The sequence below is a fragment of the Daldinia childiae genome (genome assembly GCF_008694065.1).
Source record: "Daldinia childiae strain JS-1345 chromosome Unknown Scaffold1, whole genome shotgun sequence".
In the NCBI taxonomy this organism is placed as follows: Eukaryota; Fungi; Ascomycota; class Sordariomycetes; order Xylariales; family Hypoxylaceae; genus Daldinia; species Daldinia childiae.
The window spans coordinates 1,230,912-1,249,065 of NW_022984642.1; the positions used below are offsets into that span (position 1 = coordinate 1,230,912).

At 45.6% G+C, this 18,154-nt stretch overlaps 5 protein-coding genes across 5 annotated transcripts; 3 read left to right on the forward strand and 2 right to left on the reverse strand.

Moving 5' to 3' along the window:
- Positions 1–806: 806 nt before the first annotated feature.
- On the forward strand, positions 807–3,684 carry GL218_00305 (putative denn domain-containing protein; the record flags this gene model as incomplete). Its single annotated transcript, XM_033576719.1, has 5 exons — positions 807–1,196; positions 1,244–2,263; positions 2,319–2,555; positions 2,606–3,053; positions 3,113–3,684. The coding sequence occupies 5 exons, from the start codon at positions 807–809 to the stop codon at positions 3,682–3,684; spliced, it is 2,667 nt and encodes an 888-aa protein (XP_033441934.1).
- Positions 3,685–5,137: 1,453 nt separating this feature from the next.
- GL218_00306 (uncharacterized protein) lies at positions 5,138–6,482 on the reverse strand (the record flags this gene model as incomplete). The annotated part of the gene is made up of 2 exons (XM_033576720.1): positions 5,138–6,040; positions 6,099–6,482. 2 exons carry the CDS (start codon positions 6,480–6,482, stop codon positions 5,138–5,140), a joined length of 1,287 nt encoding a protein of 428 aa, XP_033441933.1.
- A 1,331-nt stretch (positions 6,483–7,813) lies between these two features.
- Positions 7,814–9,273, forward strand: GL218_00307 (Aldose 1-epimerase; the record flags this gene model as incomplete). Its single annotated transcript, XM_033576721.1, has 5 exons — positions 7,814–7,933; positions 7,993–8,092; positions 8,165–8,491; positions 8,556–9,066; positions 9,186–9,273. The coding sequence occupies 5 exons, from the start codon at positions 7,814–7,816 to the stop codon at positions 9,271–9,273; spliced, it is 1,146 nt and encodes a 381-aa protein (XP_033441932.1).
- Positions 9,274–12,769: 3,496 nt separating this feature from the next.
- On the forward strand, positions 12,770–13,682 carry GL218_00308 (uncharacterized protein; the record flags this gene model as incomplete). Its single annotated transcript, XM_033576722.1, has 2 exons — positions 12,770–13,090; positions 13,155–13,682. The coding sequence occupies 2 exons, from the start codon at positions 12,770–12,772 to the stop codon at positions 13,680–13,682; spliced, it is 849 nt and encodes a 282-aa protein (XP_033441931.1).
- Positions 13,683–15,259: 1,577 nt separating this feature from the next.
- On the reverse strand, positions 15,260–16,223 carry GL218_00309 (uncharacterized protein; the record flags this gene model as incomplete). The annotated part of the gene is made up of 2 exons (XM_033576723.1): positions 15,260–15,481; positions 15,537–16,223. 2 exons carry the CDS (start codon positions 16,221–16,223, stop codon positions 15,260–15,262), a joined length of 909 nt encoding a protein of 302 aa, XP_033441930.1.
- Between the last annotated feature and the right edge of the window lie 1,931 nt (positions 16,224–18,154).

The window sequence follows — 18,154 nt, forward strand, 5'->3', positions numbered from 1 at the left end:
TTGTATTAGTGTCCCCCCACCTATAATAGAGTATTCGTTACATAGTACCCTTCTTTCCTTCTTTGAGTGCCGATCCCCTAGGTACGCCAGTCATCTTGCACATCTTTTGCAGTAGATTGCAGTAGATGCCCACTTCTTATTTCCCCGTCCCTAGCAAATTGTAACACGACTGTTCTTGAAGCTGACTTCGTTTGGTCCTTGTCGGCCCTGTCACACTTCGTCACTGTCCCAATTCATCCCGGTGTAATCCTAGGCCGTCGTTCATTATTCTTTTGTACCAGGGGGTCATTAAAAAAAATAGAGACAATTCGAGCGTGCGCATTGACTTTTTGGCTGCTTCATTCGGGGGAAATATCCCTTTCTCGTACTCTGTCTCCGAGAAACCCTTTTCTACCACCAAAGGCCCTCTTGCCTCACATCTCGTCTCTCCTTTTTCTCTCTTCTAGAGAGCGTCGTCCTTTCAAAGCCTTCCCTTTCTGCTTTTCCCTCCCCCCCACTTAAGCAGTTGCAGCAAGACTGTATTCTGTCTCCCATTCTGACAGCAAAGCTGCACAGCTCATCGTCGTTGTCGTTACCGTCGCTGAGCAGCTTGGTGGCTTTGTTTCTGGTCTACCTGATCGGAAACAAATATCAAGGGAGGGTCTCTGACGGGAGCAGTTTCATGCCATAATCTATTCATGATTGCCTAGATTTGGTTGAGCAGTAACTTGGTCCATCTAGTTACTGTTGCATTATTCTCTTATTTTGATCTTTCCACAGGATAGCGACAAACGAATCAAACGAGGAAACGTACATAATTATCCATCATGGCGCCTTCACTTAATACACACTCATCTTTTACGCGCCCGCGTACTAGCGACCGTGACGCTCGACCGAGTACGCGCGACCAAGGCGATACCAATTTGATTATTCCGAGCAGGACTTCGTCTCTTCACTCTCGTATCACGCAGCCAATTCCTTCTACGCTCAATTCAAAGCCTCAACAGCGAACACCGAAGACTCTAACTCATGCCTATATGGTTTGTGGTGTCGGCCGAGAGCCTTCTCAATGGGTTAAGGCTCCCGCCCCGACTCAAGGAAAGATTGGCCACATGAAGGGTGCAGTTGGACAGTTTTGGCTCCCAGAGATTCTCGGCAGCAGTCCTCGCCTTGAACAGGACAACGATGTTGCTCGAGCCTTACACGCTGCTATGAGGGTATGTTTTCCCATAAAAATAACTTAATTAAATTCTAATTGGATTAGGCTTGTTTCCCGCACGATGTCGAAATTTGTACTGGCCGCAGTCAACCCCACTGTGTTCACCATGCGTTTGTTCTCCAGCAGGATTCATCTCACACTCTCTATGGCATTTGCCTGCGTGTATGGTCGAGGGCGGACGAGAAGCGAGCAGAGACCATTAGGGACCTGAGGAAACGAACCGAGACGGATTATTACGACAATGCAGATGAGACTTACTGGATTCCCTACTGTTTGTCGTTCCTCTCTCGATACCCCTTGTACAACCTTCTTGGCGACTACTTGCGAGGGATGTGGATTCACTGGAACAAGGCCACCAATCTCTTCCACGCCGAAGAGGTATCGCGAATTCTCAGTTTTCCCGCGCCGAGATTGAATGACCTGGTCCGCATAGACATGAAGGATTACGCTCTCTGCTACCAGTTCCCTTCGTCCCCTACAGGTTTCCAAAACTTCGCTATGTGGCCTTTGTGGACTTGTCTTTCAGTCCCAAACATTGTTGGTGTCATCGAAGCGGCTATATCCCCTACTAGGCGCATCATATTTGTCAGCCATTATCCCGCGATGTTGACAATGGCTGCTGAAGCTATTCGTTTCTGTGTTCGAGTCTATGAATGGAGCGGCCTTTATGTACCGGTTGTTCATGCTCGCCACGCTAAGGAGTTAGTAGAGGAGCCGGGCCCGTACATCCTGGGTGTTACCGCGGAATGCAGGTCTCTTTTCACTGCCCCGAATGATGCCCTTGTTGTTGATTTAGATCGCAACTTTGTATTGACATCTAGCCCCCCGACTGCCCTCAACGCAAACCAGCGCAACAAGTTTGTGACGCGACTAACACAAGCTTTAAATGGTGATGTCACGCCTTCTGGCGTTCCTCAACATTTGCGTTCCGCTTATGGTGGTGGAAAGTTGGTGCCCGCTGGTCAAATTATTGTCATGCGCGGTGAAGTCGAGTCTATTCAAGATCCCGAGTGGTGGAACCAGGATGCTGTAATGGCCGTAATGGACCACGTCTGTGAGAAGATGGTATGTGCTTTAACCTCCAGGCTAAACTTAATTGTAGTACTAACTATTTCTCCAGGGTCGTAACACGGGTCTGAAGGCTGTATTTGGTGGCTCCGTCAAGAAGCCCTTAATGACGAAGGTTTCGATGCGACATCTGAACGAGATTGTTCGAGAACGCAACCAATATTCTCGTGACGCCCTAGAAGCATGGCAAGATTTCATCAACCTTAAGGGTCGTATGGACACAGAGCTTAGCAAAGTTACGAAGCGGAATAACTACCTTGTGGAAGAGTTGGAGAGCTGGAAGCAGCAGGTAAGGTTTTCCCAGCAAGTGATAAAAAATTGATAACTAACACAATACAGTTCCTCAAATTCCAGGCATTTGCTGAGACGCTTACTAAAGAGACTCAAGACTTGAAAACCAAGATTGAGACTCATAAGAGGGAGAACAGGAGACTCGGTGGCCTCATTGACCAACAGAAGGACGACAACGCCCGTCTTTCAGTTCGCCTTACTGGCACTGAGAAGCAGCGAGACGACGCCCTCGAAGCGCTTGTTCTTCAACAGGAGATCGCCGAAGAGCTTGAGAGGGAGCGTAAGCGAAACAAGAAGGAATTGGCCGCCCTTCAGCACACTAATGTCACTATTGTGCGACAACGTGACGAAGCACGTCGTGTTGTCTTACACCTGCGCAGCTTGATTGGTGGACAATCCCACCACATGGAGCACTTAGTTCAGTCGCTAACTACACGCGACGACTTGGCCGGTGAGATTGAAGAGGGCTTCGACGAGGAGGAAGAGCAGCAAGATGGTATGTTACAACAACTTTTTAACTCTCAGGTTTCATTGCTAATAAGTATCGGTTAAAAGGTCATATGTTGAAGAACCCTAGCCGAGGAAGCAAACGCCTCTCTACCGCCAGCTTTACCGACGTAGCTGACCGACATCTCAAAGACAAGACTGATGCCATCTCTCACATTATTAGGAATATTGCAGAGCAGTGTCAGGCCGCTGTTGAGGGTCTCCAGCTAGCTCAAGATGCCGAAATCGAGTCATCCAGGTCACCCCGACGGGCAAGCAACCTATCTTCGCTCCACAGTGACGATGGTCACTCGGCTGCTTCTGAAGTTGGCGATGACAGCCATCTACACCCTTCTGGGCGTGCGTCTAGTATTCCCCCGACCCCGGACTTGATTCCAAACCGAAGCAGTACAGCCATGTCTATGGCATCGACTATGACGACCCCCGAGCGATCGAGCCAGCAGTACAGCATCCACAACGACATTCCCACTAAGATTGTCGAGGATGACGAAGATGACTTGGCTGAGCGAAGCGAGAGCGAGACGATATCACAGGAGCCCGGCCTGGTTGGTAAACACGCCTCAAGCCTCATCCACCGCCCATCCGGTGCTAGAATTAGTGCCCTCGGCGGTACCCGCTAAAATTTTGTGTGTTCCTAACTTGTTGCATGTACGGAGTCGGTGGCGACATGTACCAAGATTTCCTGCCTGTTGAAGGCCTTGTTAAGGAAGGGCGAGTTGTCTCTATATCTTTTGCCTCTACCTGTGTATATGGGCTTTGCTTTATATCTTGGCCTATCTGTTTATGGACCTGTATGGCGTTTTACTCTATGAAGAGTCCCGGATTTTCGCTCTTTGCTTTTCCTACATTCTCTCTTGGCCCCTCTAGTCTCACTCTTAATTTTCCTTCAGGTATTAAGACAACTAGAGATGATACTCTTTTGCCAGGCATTTACTAAATGTTCTGCTATGTTACGTTGTCAGTGAAGAAAAAAAAAGATGTGATGGAATAGCCATTCTGTCTCTTTTGTGTATTGGTTAACGTTAGCTGTCTGTCACCAAAGGCCAGTAAATGTATAACCTTAATTATTCTCAAGCTCGTGTCTTGTGTTTAGCATTGGACAAATAAGAGTTAGTTTAAGACAATGCCGCCTCGCATCTTTGCAGTTCAAGTAACGTGATTCTGTCTTGTTTAATGTATGCTGAGGGTCTTTTTTATGAAGTATATTGTTAATGAAAAGCAGTATCGTTGAGTTCATCGCTAATGCTTGAAATATTGCTCTTATATTTCTATAGTTCATAATATCAACATGCATAATCTCGTTGACGATGTTCCAATATGCCGCTATATTATAGGGGAAATCCCGAGAGCAATCATAGGGCTTGTTCTCATTCTTTTGTAGAAGGGTAAAGTATGTATATATCCACTTAAAAGCGACGGTATTCTCTTAAAGACAGTTCATCTTCAGACACCAAGACCATCGCAGATTCAAATTCGAAAGACCCAGTCATCCCTCACTCGTCACTGGGCTAACCCCTATCTTTATTTTCAAAATGAAATTCGCAAGTCAGATCGTAGCGGTGGTAGTTGCATGTATTTTTTGGCTTTTTAGTATGTACTCCGTTGAAAAGGAGTTTAAGGGGTTCGTTTATGAAACAGGATACTAACATGCATTTTTACTAACTAGACCGTAGCTACTCTTCTAGACTAGAATCACAGTGAGGTTAAAGAGTATATAGATGGCCTTGACTACAACGCCCGGGTTGAAAAATGCGTGACCGATGGCGAGCTAGTTGCAAGTCGCGACCTCTAAGTTTATTATCTTAATAACATGTATGTATAGAATATTATGCAATTCGCTAAACTACCCTGTCTTAAATTTGGGATGCAGAATGATCAGACTGATACACAGAAACTCGATTCCAGGGAAAACAGAAAGTGCCGTTTCAACCCCTTCCAGCAACTCTCAATAAACTAGAAGACAATTTAACCTGTAGCCCTAGGTATCAGTCCTATCCGATATAGTTTCTCCTGTTGACGAACTGCATCACACCCTCTTCCCTAATAATAATTATTAAAACATCTCGAAGCTGATTACTCCGACAACAAGCCATTCAAAAACCCCGACTCCTGCTCATTCCACTTCCGCTCCCTCGTCTTCGGCAGTCCCCACGCAGCAACAACATACGCCTTAGCGCACAGCGTAACATTCTCGCGGTCCTCCGCATTCCTCATCACGATAGCCGGGATGACAGAGCAGACGGGATCAAGCCTCCGCGTAGTCTCTTCGAGGCTCTTGCCCTCAATATCAATCTTGTTAGTATTGTCGAGCGGGTCCTCGAGCTCGAACCATTCCCGGTGCTCGTAGAGCTCCTCGGTCGATACGGTTTCGGTTACGCTGGTCCCCGGGAGGAAGTTCCAGCTGTGGAGTTCGAAATGGTCGACCGAGGTGGCGAATACGTCGTTGATCTCGATCGCCGGGACCACTATCGTGTCGCAGATACGCTCGAGCATGCCTTCTGTGTTGACGCCGGGTAGGAAGCGGAATAGGTACTGCAGGGCACTCGCTAGTGTTTCCTCGTGGTCGAGACGCGTGGGTCGGTATTCGGGATGCTGCATTAGAGCGTAGTTTGTGTTTTGCCGCCATTTCCTAACCTCGATGTGCCGCGGCAGTGGGTTGACGTGGTGGGAAAGGGAGTCTTCAACGTGCTCTAGCGTGTTGGAAGTCTCCGGGGCGACGCCGCATACTTCCGTCGAGAAGACTGCCGTCTCTAGCCATCGCATGATGACGGCTAAGCATACGTATTCAGTTGACAAGTAAAAAGACGAGAGCCTAGCAATGTCCGGGTACGCTTCCATCCAAGTGATAAAATCCTTGGCGGTCTCGTCTCGTAGGGCGGCTTGGACAACCTCCACGGCGTGTTTGTCGTCCGCTAATAGGGGTGACACCCACTCATATATGAGATTTATAATTTGATCTACGAAATCTCTATACTCCTATAAATATATTGTGAGTAAGCTTTATCGTAGAGAATAAGAGACCGACCGTACTTACCAGGCTAAGTTCCTCCAGTTCCATACTATTACGAGGGTGCGTAGGAATATATTCAGCCCGGAACCCCTTAGCAGCGTCAGAGGACAGGCCCTGTAATTTGTAGATTTTATCTTCGAGGGCATCATTCTGCTTTTCTAGGTCGCCGATACGTGCAACATACTCGTCTAAAGAATTATCGTCGGGTAAGTGGTTAAGTAGAGTTTTGAGCTGCTCGTTTTCTACCCATAATTGATCCTGCTCTGTTTCCAATTTGTCAATCTGTAGTTGGACAGCGCGCAATTCCGCATTGTGTCTCGTCCGTTCTCGGGCTACACTTTGGATGATGGGGTGGTGAATATTCAGAGTTGGCCCTGTAGCCTCCGCTTCGGTTCCCCTCTCCGTCATATTGATAATTCGTATTCCTAAGGATAATACGTATGGACAAATATTTGCGTGATATACTATGATGCTAGGGGTCTGCGATGCTTAGTGTATGTCTGGCACTTATTAGAACAAATAATTGCTTTTATTCGGACCTGTCATGTATAATTGGCTTCGAAATACAGATATAACCGGAAACATCAAGTAGCTTTATATAAAGCGAACCCGTAGCATTCCATTTAATTCTCAATGTAAAAGAACTTAGATTAACAAAGCTGTCTGTTTGCGAAATAATTGATTGTTAGCCGGGGGGTCTCTCTCCTTTGTCTATGTATACTAATGACGATACAAGACACGAGGAGTCGAATAATCCTACTCAGCTCACAGCTTCCTAAACAAACCCGAAGATTCTTAACGATTCGTAGAATGCATTGTAAAGCTTTGGCGGCAACTCTCATGAGTTGCTTGTATTTTCAATTGTAGATGTAGCCGCAACAAGGTACTTAAGGATTCATCATGACAGAAAATTACGTATGGGTACGTGAATAGGTACTAAGAAATCACGTCTTCATACCGATATCTATATGCGATTACAACAAGTTTACTAAATAAGCCTCGTGGTTGGATTCAAAGTCCCAAGACAAAGAGCTTCGCTTAGAGTAATCTAAACACAGTCACATCTCTATATCTTCGTCTACAACTGGGGGTAGTTCAAGGTTTAAACCTGGTCTAGTTTTTTATGGCTTATTGATACTATAGCGAGTGCCGCGAAGCCCGTTGGGAGCTCCGCGGCGTATATGAATTTATATGAATTTATGTTTGCCTCTAAGCCAGATATGCCAAGGCGCCTAAGACATAAGCGCCCATGGCTCAATGTAGAGCACATTTGAGCCGCCAGACGCACATATTTTTGTATAAGGTTGAATTTACCCCGAATATGCTAGTTGTTGTTCCAACTATTTCCCCAAGGGGAAGCCGGAAACATCGTGAGATTACTGGTTGCTGCCATATCAGGCTATTTACCCCCCCCATCCTTCCACTATGTACCCCAGACTAATCCCGAATCGCCTCTCTCGGTATGGTACGATCCTAAAAGTGCTGTGCTTACGCGCGCGCTCTTGCTAATGGCGCTAGTCAGTATGCTGCCCTTCCCCCGCGGATAACTATTTAAGGGAATATTGGGAGGGAGGGGCTATATCGGAATACCAGGTTGTGGTAGTAATAAGCCAAGTGTTCCTCGAGGATTGTCTTGTGTGCCTGTGCTTGTGCTTATTGTCCACTCCGTTCCTCCTACTTCGAAGCTGAGCTTGTGATACCTACTTTCCAAACTCGCTCCACGGGAACCAATTGAAGAGATGCGGTGCTTTATACTAGCTCTGCAGGTCTTGGCGGCAGCGACATCTGCCGTTGCCCAAGCTCCGAAACCTGGGAAGGACGGGAAGTACACGATATCTTCATCGGGAATAAAGGCGCAGGTTCGGCGATAGTATCCTAATGAAGCTGATAGATAGACTAACGCTTATACACACTCTAGTTCATTCCATATGGAGCTACGCTCACTAACCTCTTCGTCAAAGATAAGAATGGAGAAGATGTTGACGTAGTGCTCGGATACGAGGACATAGAATATTATCGTAATTAAACCCCCAGAATACACCATCCTTGAAGGAGAGAGATAGAGAGAGAAAACTAACCTTTGATTCTAGCTAAGGACCCAGGACATCCAGTGTATAACAGTATCCCTGGCCGTTATGTCAATCGCATTGGGAAGGGCAAGTACACGATCGACAATACAACGTACACTACCCAGATAAACGATGGGAGCAACACGTTACATAGCGGCACGAACAACTGGTCGTACCGCGTGTGGAACGTGACTGATGCCACCGAGGACTCCATCACCTTCACCGTCAAGGATGCGTCGAACTCGTCCCAAGGAATGTTTGGTCTTGTCCACGGCCAAGTGACGTATAGCGTCAAAGGGGGTACATGGAAGATCAAGATGGAGGCGACGTCGCCTGAGGCTAGGACTCGTACGTTTCTTTCTTTTATGACGTAGCCTTTGGTGTGCCTACATTGCTAACTTGGCCTGTAAAGCGCTCATGCTAACCCAGCACACCTACTTCAATCTGGATGCCTTCAAGAACCCAGACACGGACCAGATTTGGAACCACACTCTATACTTACCGTACTCGAAGCGGTACTTGGTCGCGGACGACGGCGCCTTGCCTACGGGCAAGATTGGAACTGCGGAGCCTAACAGCATCAACGATTTCTTCAGCCGCTCTGGCCTATTCCTGGGCCATGCGCGAAGTGACCCTAAGTTTTCTGGGAACTGCGGCGGTGGCGGCGCTTGTGAGGGTTATAACGGCTACTTTTTGATCGACGGTGCGCCAAAGGATGCCGTTGTCGTCAGTTTGGCTAGTGCCTTTTCTGGCATCACCGCCGATCTACGCACCGATCAGCTTGGAGTTGTGCTGTATTCGTGCAATTGGATGGATGGGACCGCTGACTTGAAGAGTACGCAAGGTACTAAGACCATCAAAAAGGTGGGAAGGAGTTCTTGCGTCGCTATCGAGGCTCAAGATTATGTGGATGGCATTAATCAGTAAGATTGGCCCCTCTCTTCCGTCATCCGATGCACTCCAATTCTTCCCCGCTTCTAAAGGCGAAATATATAAACGTCAGTTGTTGTGAATGATGTGAGCTAATATGACATGCATAAAGCCCTGAATGGGGACGAGTCGAGGAGCAGATTACCGGACCAGGCCAGAAATACTCATGGGAGAGTTCATGGACGTTTGGAACCCTTTGAATGATATTAGGCAAGGGGTGACATAACTCCTAACATTCAACCTCGAGAGAGGATGGAAATGAGAGAATTCATTCGTACATACATCTCGTCGGCAGTGCCCGTCATGAAGAAACTAGACGGGCCCTGAATTGTACATAACAGCGAGGTTTTCGAGAAATGATAGCCTTGGACGCCTTGTTGCGTCGTCCAGCTCGTTCAATGCTTTGGCGATAGATTACAATGACTCATGCATGAGTTGCAGGTCGAAATCTTTAAAGTCAATATTCAATTCGAAATGCATGTTGACATCAGAATAAGACCACCATGGGAGCCATTCCTTTTGAGAGTCAAAGCTTTCTAGTTTGGGAGGGTCACGACAGCTGTTTGATGGATGCTTGTGGCTTTGCACCCTAGTAAATGCGAACAGTCTAGACCTGAGATCTTGTGGTAAGGCGTCCTTCCTTGTAGATATGTACCATGCCTTATTTCGGATACATGGGTAGGGATCCGGGGATCTATTGATGTAAGTATTAGTAGCCGGTGTTATATTTTCCTTTATTTCCGTAGGCGAATTTGGATCTCAATGATCTAATACCATACGTAGCTAAAATCGTCCGCCTTATGGTCCGCCTGAATTCGACTTTTATTATTTGCCTACTATTTGATTCGCAGGCAGCAATGGCCTGATTCGCTAAAGGATCAGCAAAATATTTATTCGTAGTTGATTGGTTCATAATCGGAGGGGTATACCGGAGGGAATACGAGCCCATGCCCGCTAAGTCGATTATGTATTTGAATGCATGTCTTTGCGATTGCGGAGCATCGAGATTTCCCAAAACTCCATGTTTCCTGGGACCATTCCCCATTACATAGGTAGTTGACTAATTTAAGGGTCCGTTGCCTTGCATACGCCAGTCATTCAGGGTCCAGGGGTAAGCCGCCGTGCTTTGCGCTCATCCAGCCCTTCGCCCTCTCAGCTGGATGACGTAGTGGCCAAGGAATTTTTTCCATTTTGCTTTCCCATTCTTGCGAATGCCAAATTTCTGTACAACTTGAAGAAAGAGTCTAGACTTTAGACCTTTAATTAATTGCTTGACCGCGGACCATTCCCACGTAACCTCGATGTTCTAGACTTCGGAATTAGAGAGTCTTTGCCGTAAAGCGAGATCCAATGCTAATCAATACCGCTACCTTCATATCCTAGCTCAACAATTAGCTCCATGCCCATACGTACGTCATTGCTTTACAATAGGAGATTTCTGCATCGTGACGTTTCTAAGAATTTAACGTCATTGTCGTTCGGTGAGTTTCGATTGTTCTAAAGAGGCTCGTTATTCCGTGGGGGTCTTTTGAAGAAGGCGGCCAAGCGATCACCATGGTGGAACGTTGCCACCATCGCCTTTTGACGAGATACTCATATTTGATAGTAGTATAATGGTCTTATTAAATCAATATTCTGATGAAAATAGGCCATGATCGTCTTGAAGTTGTGATCACGAGGGCCAAAATACTAGGTCACTAGGGACGGAGCGACACGGGTTGAGATGCTGTTCATGATAGTTGGGTTCCAAGTTTGCCCGATCGGCTTTTCCTCATACGTAGCAATCAGCTCCTGCCAGTCAGATAGAATCTGAAGAAACAAAGAGAGAAGAAGAAAATCAGCCCATAATTGTTTAGTTGACTGGATCGGGTTGTCGGCTTGCGTCTCCAAACGGGTAGGAGATCAGCAATGGTGGACTGGTGGGGGCCAAAATTCTGTGGAAGTGAATCTGGTCCCTGAGAAAAAAAATCTTACGAGTCCATCAGCCTCATGCTTCTAACCGCCCGCTACTGGCGCAAGCTGATGTTTTACGCTGTCTCCCTCTCACCTTCGACATAGACGGTAGACTTAGGGGAATCGTAATGACATCATGTAATCCCCGAAAATACACGTCAGGGGATAGTGTCCTCCTTCCCGGTAGACTTGTACTCCCCCGTTACGCCTTGCATTACCTCGTGGGGGGTTAAGGTTGGAATACCTTGTCGATGGTTGGACCACGGATGTACCACGCGGCGCATCGCGTAGGCAGCCTGGGGAGTTGGGCAAGATGAAGGTTGATCCTAAGATTGCATTCTTGAATTTTACATAAATCTCAGGTTTGGCCCTCCAAGTTGCCCTCGATCGACAGGCTCAGTTACTCATGTGTCGATCAATAACCTGTTATGTGATATCTTCTTGATTCACTACGCAGTTGTTGGCCGGTTTCCTCGTTTTATTCCCTGTTGTTGATGCTGTGTTTTGTTCAGCTGTGGAAAGAGTTTCACAAAATACGACGAAAGAATTATCATCACTTTCTTTATCTGCAACGCCTATCTTACCTTACCTAATCTACCCCACATCAATTCAATTCGCGTTTTGTGCAGGGTCCAACTTTCCCACCTGCCAGCGGCTGCAGCCGAACGCTAAACGAGGCCTAAACCATAGTGCTGGAAAGCTGGAAAGCTGGAAAGCTGGAAAGCTCAATTGGTTTCCCTGCGTTTCTAATTGGAAATTGCATCATGGCAAATAACGGCCAAGTCGATGGTTCCGCACGTGCTGTTCAGTACTTAAAGTGAGTATACTTTATGTGCCTTACCTAAGGTACATTCTTCTATATGTGCCTCAATTTAAGCTATTTCAAGCCAATAAGTTGAGGCTTTGCTCATATTCATCATCTACTTAGTCAAGACGCTGCTCCCGAAATAACCCAGAGACCCAATATTAATGTTCCCCTCGACGTGAATTACAACTTGCAGCGATTCTTGAACCCACACCTCCACGCTGAAGACCAACACCTAAGACCGCCGCAATCTCCAACACCACTCTCCGAAAATGAATCTCGCATGCGCATGACGTCAATCTTGAGCTCTATGGGGCTAGACACGCTACCGAAACAGAAGTGATGAAGAGTGAAAATGCTCGGAATTATGACCTAGTTATATGATGCATTATGATTTTGGTGTCTTTCCTATCGTATTATTATCATTTATGATTGAGAGTTTGTTTTTAGTTTTTTTTTCTTGCATAGCTGGTGGCGCTGATAGGAGGAATCGCAATTCATTCATACCTTATTAGGTACATAGGTCCAGACGGAACTGCATCGGACGGAGGAATCTTTTAGCGTTTCTAGCATTTTAGCATTTTGGTATTTTGGTATTTTGGCATTTCCAATCTTGCCAACATAAAAAAAACATGAATATTGGTGGATTTTGTAACATAGTATATCGCATCAACTCAATATCATTCATCACCTTCCTCTTTAGGCTAAGCCGGACTATTTTAGAAGGTATCATGATGTAAAGTAGTTGTCCGCTAAGAAATCTAATACGCAGACACGTGCTGGTTCTGAGCATCTCATTCATTCATCGCAGTTGATGCATATCTTTTGGTTTTAATTACCTACAAACAGCAACTGCCTATAACCACAACCCAACCATATTACCATATTGAACTTTCAAAGTTTCTTAATATCAACACATCCTACCTTACCATTACAGAATGGCAAATAAGGTCGAACTGCAGCGGAAAGATATCAAGGGGGATGTACTCATCGACGAAGCCGTCTTCAACATTCTCAATGACTATCTCCAACTAGACAGCTCTGTCTCTGCAGCGCAAGTAGCTGCCACTATATCAAAGCTTCCACCTGAGCCAAAGGGCGACAGCAAAACTTTGGACGATGGCTTCTTTTATGATTTATGGGGAGGCATCATTTCCATCGCAGAACAGATCCCGTATGAATATGCTGCTCAAGATAAACTAGTCAAGCTCATGAGGGAGTTAACGCTACTGTCCGATACTGGAATCACTGTATGGCAAGTAGGTTAAACAAGTCTCATTTCTACCAATTGCATCTAAGTTATAGAGCTAATGAGCGGGTTAGTCCCGGCTGTGGACCGATCTTCCAGTTCTCGCAGCCGCCTTTAGGGAATATCTTAATGGACCTGCTCAATCAAAGGTCAAAGAGGAACAGCTACGTATCGATCAAGCTTGGATACGGTTCCACGCTTTCTCTGCCAAGCTCATGGGCGCCGGGGTGATCCATTTTGCAAACCAGCCCATATGGATGTTACGCGATGCGCTTGAGGAGGAAAAGAACCCACCAAAGAGCAGTGCACTGGATAGAGACTTGATAACTGCAGCGATTTATATCGAGTTCTTCGGCCCAGTAATGATCGAAAGGCTGGCTGCGGATCCGGATCCAAAGCTTTCCAACGAGGACCGCCGATTACTTAAAGGCGGATCGCTTTTCCATGGGGAACCCGGATTACGATCGGACCGCTGGTCATTCTGGACTAGGAGATTTAGAGAAGAGGCGGAGAAAACAAGTACCAAAGAAGCGAGGGACATTGCTCTACGAGCTGCTCGGTTGATGGAGGTTTGGAGCGAGACAAGACTGAACCCCCAATAGGGTAGACAGTAGTGAGGAACCAAACACCTAGCCTAGATGACGATGATGATGAATTCGCTTTACCTCTAGACATTTAGATTTAATTGTAATCTACATGACTATATTTTGACCTGTCTTGCAAAGCCTACCTAACCTAACAACTGTATATTCGGAGGTGCTTTGAACATGCAAATAGTTAAGGTAATATCAATAACAATATATATGACTCCTATTCTCTTCCCTACGAAGTATTGTTATCTTCTATCAACTATGTACATATCATAAGGTGGAGTAAGAAGCAGGGAAATAACTTTGCTATTCTATAAAGTTATGCGCATAAAGTGCTTAGTTCATATAGTAACATGTACGACAACTTACGGTCTCGACTCCGCGGCCTGGATTTCTCTTTTCATCTACAGCCGAAACGATATATCTATCAATACGTATCGACTCCCTCGCTTAAAATATGCGATCTTATATGGATAGAATGATGATCTCGGTCGGGTATACACAGGTCACTCACGTCTAAACGCCATTTATATACCTCCATGCGTCAGATCCAACATATGTGCAATGTAACATAATGGCAAGAGAATAATACACGTATCGCATGAAGAACTACGAACTTAACTAACCGAGACCAAGGGCACACCTACATGTAGCCCCTTTATCTAGATCTCTTACACTAGTCCAGTTGAATAATCCTTCCAAGCTCAGAATCATCCAAATCTTACACTGGCCTTGGTGTCATAAGCCAAAAGCTGCTCTCCCGAAAATCTGATCTTAGAGAACAGAATATGTTAAGAAGATAATAATCAGCTCTTCTCTTATGATGAGGGGGAAAGGATTCATTTACCTGTAGTATACCATATATTGGGGATTCGCATCGACATACAGGGGTAAAATATCCACTACATCAGACAGCATCTTGTTTAATCCATGCCCATCTCAGTTGAAAATAAACGTGGTTTATCTCTGATGTGCCTATCGTGGTCGATTCAAGACATATATCTGTATTACCTAGGCAGATGAAATCTCATTTACGTAGGATTAGCGCACTTAATGTTCACTGAGCGATTGCTAATGTAATATAATGAATCTGAATATTAAGGACATATCCTATGTAAGGCACTATCATAGTATCAAGCAACGACATGCATGATACGAGCACGATCATCAAGACCGCTAGGTCGTATGGCTCAAAATGTTTCGGTCCCTATTTGCTAATCTAACTACCCCTTAGGGTCATGGTACTCATCGTAGGGAAATGAGGAAGATGTAAAATGGCATAAGCTCAAAGTGATAGCAAAATCGCTAGCATTGCAGCATCTAGTGCTGCTATTATCGTTCATGTGGCAAGCCTGAGGCATTCGCCACCTATTATAACTATTTAGTCTTCAAAATGGTATAAACGCAAACCACACCATGAAAGTGCAAAACCCATAGAGCAGTTTCTTTCTCAAGGGCATTGGCCCTAGGAAGATATTCCGTGGGTCATAACCGCAGTTCAGCAATGTGTAGCCAACCGTGTCTAAAAACCGGAATATTCTAGTGAAGTACATTTAGCATCATAACCCTCGTTAGACGAGTAAGGGGACTCACAGGTTAATTAAAAAGACGCCGAACCCGAATTTAGGGAGTGGGCCTCCCTGAGTCGTCTCAGAAATAACGGTTTCGCGTGCGGTGTAGGTCACGGGAGGGATGCGGATGAACGTGATTATTAGCTCTACAGCCAGCGCACGCGTGTACGTGACTTCGTTCGTGGTGCCTACACGGACCACAAATATCATTACTGCTATCACCGCTAGACAGAAATCGATCTAAGAGTCGCGTTAGAATAATGGAATGTCGAAGAGAAAGTGAGGATAAACATACGGTAGCAGGTATTAAAACTGCTGACGTATTCCGGAACATGGTCCACGCTAGCACAGCAGCCAGCATACCGAGGCCGAATTGTATGATGGCCATGATTAGCCATGATATAACTACGACGAGTCGCCTCACCCGGCAAGGGGCATGCATGTTTTTGATCCGACTGCTGGAGGCGCCGCTGTGCACCGGCCATGTGCAAAAGTGGCATATATAACCACAATCGCCGTTAACCATTTGAACCAGCGGCCAGTGCTTGCGCTGGTTCTCACGGCTCATCCGATAACGCCAGCATCGGAAACAGATAGACCGCCACGTGTGGCTTGGACGCGTCGTATCGATGATTAGGCGATCAAGTCCCGGCATACACAGACATTCAGTGCAGCAGCTCTGCAGGACGGGATCGTGTCCACCGTCCGGGGCAGCGAACTGCTTACCGACAACGTCAACCGTGATGACTTGGCGATACAACGGACATGTCTCTCGTAGGGTAATCAAGCTCGTCAAGTCCAAATGAGAGATGATAAGGTACTGCAGCTCAAGCGGTAGGGACTCTAGCCCAGACTCTTCTGCGTTTCCTGCGCTTCCTGTCCGCCGCGGCGCATAGCGGCGACTGTTCTCGGCTTGGCTCTGGCCGCGCCTCGAGCTTGTGCTGCTGGTGCTGGTGAGTTCGATACTTGGAGACGTGCTCATCATGCGAAGTTAGACAGGTTAGACAGCGTAGCTGAAAGGAAGTAAAGAGTGTGTTCAATCATGGAATGAATGAATGGCTCGTCATCTTCCGCCGAATGGACTCTCCTTTGAAAGATAGGATTGTAAAAAGGGTTAATCGTCTTCAATGCGACAGGTCGGGTTTCTTCAATGCCAAGTATGACGGTTTGAAGAAATTCCCTGGACTGGTTTGATCGGTTTTCCGGCACAAGGCAACGCGCTAACCCGGCTGTCCGGCACAGGCCGAGACCGTGCACTGATCCGTGCAAATTAACAGTATAGTTATCAATTACGCACTGTTTTTGGTATACAGTGGTTGGTTACCTAATGGAAAAAGGGGATGTCTGCAAGATGAGAAGGACCAATAAATAAAATGAGATGAGATTAGCAAGGTTTTAAATTCTTCATATTGACAATTTAAAAATTTAAAAAAGGTGATGATATACTATCGTATCTCTACCTAAGAATATATAAGAATAGTTCTATCAAGAAGTAGAAAGATGTTCATCTAAGTATATGTATCTAAGGTTAGGTTACATATGTACCTTGGTGGATCTCCTTTTTTCTATGGATACATCCCGACCTATCTAGCGGGACAAGCGAGAGACTCCAGGGATCTAAGATAGGAAAGCCTCGCAGGGCTGTCACCATCACATGGAAGGTAAGGCGGAGAAACGACACAAGTACCATTCGGGGATCGGGGACCGCTTAGCGTGACATTTAAGTGCATACCTAAATTGGTTTTTTAGGTTTTAGCTAACAAAATTCGGACAACGTGAAGGGCAACTTAGAGAGGAAAGAGAGAAGGAAAGGCGAAGGAAAGGCGAAGGAAAGTAGTTCATCGAGGAAAAGCGGCTTCTAATCTATTCTACGTACATGTGCAACGTACATACCATACACAACAGTAGTCACCTTCTCATGCAAGTCAACACAAACCCTACCACCCTTTAATATCTTACGCTATCCCTTCTCGGGTCTTGTTGAACCATCTTACATAATCTCGTTACGATCTATGGTTTTGTACAACGAAGATCAAGCCTATCGGATCCGATGGGTAGAATTACAGTCCCGGCACATGCATTTTGAGAATTTCAAAATATTTAATATTACTTCCGGGTAGCCGTGAAACCACCCGATATCATGTTTGATTAGTGACGAAAATGGGACTTGCTAGGGGGGGACGTGTTTATTCACCGTCACTACGATGATCCCTGCTTTAGCGACTATTTTCGTCCCGCACCGGATTGCGGCAACCTGCAGACAACCGAAAGAATATCGGACTTTGACCCATTTATTTCCCCGGCCATGTTGAGTTTAATTTTGCCTTGCCGATAGACCGGGTTTAGACATAATCCGAGCTAACTTTACAACATAGTTTCTATTTATTTATTTATCTAGGTAGTTAGTATAATATTGTCGTGGTCATTATAACTCATGATGTTGTTTTGCAGAATTAGCAACTTTTAGACTTAATGCTTGAGTTGAGTGAATCATTATATATTACATTAGAAAAAGCTTTGTAAAGGATTGGAAAAAGTAAATGTCTTAAATTTCTACTAGGTTCCAATATTATAACACTTAGCGCTTACAGTTTGGAGAAATACTAGCATAAAGCCACCAAATCATGACGTTTTCTAGTAGAGAACAGCAGTGGCCAAATGTCCATGCATATGATTGACGCATAAAGCTCGCAGAGAAACATATTAGACTACCAAGGAAATAAATAGCTAAATATGACTTTGTTATAAAGACAACGCCGTGATTACTAACAAGCAATTACGCCCTATATGTGATAAACCCATTATACCATCGTTGCTAACATGGCTCACCCTAAAAATTTACAGTAGATTTCTACGTATGCAAGGGATGTTTTATAATATTACTAACCTCGTCCTAAAGTTGTCAAATCCATT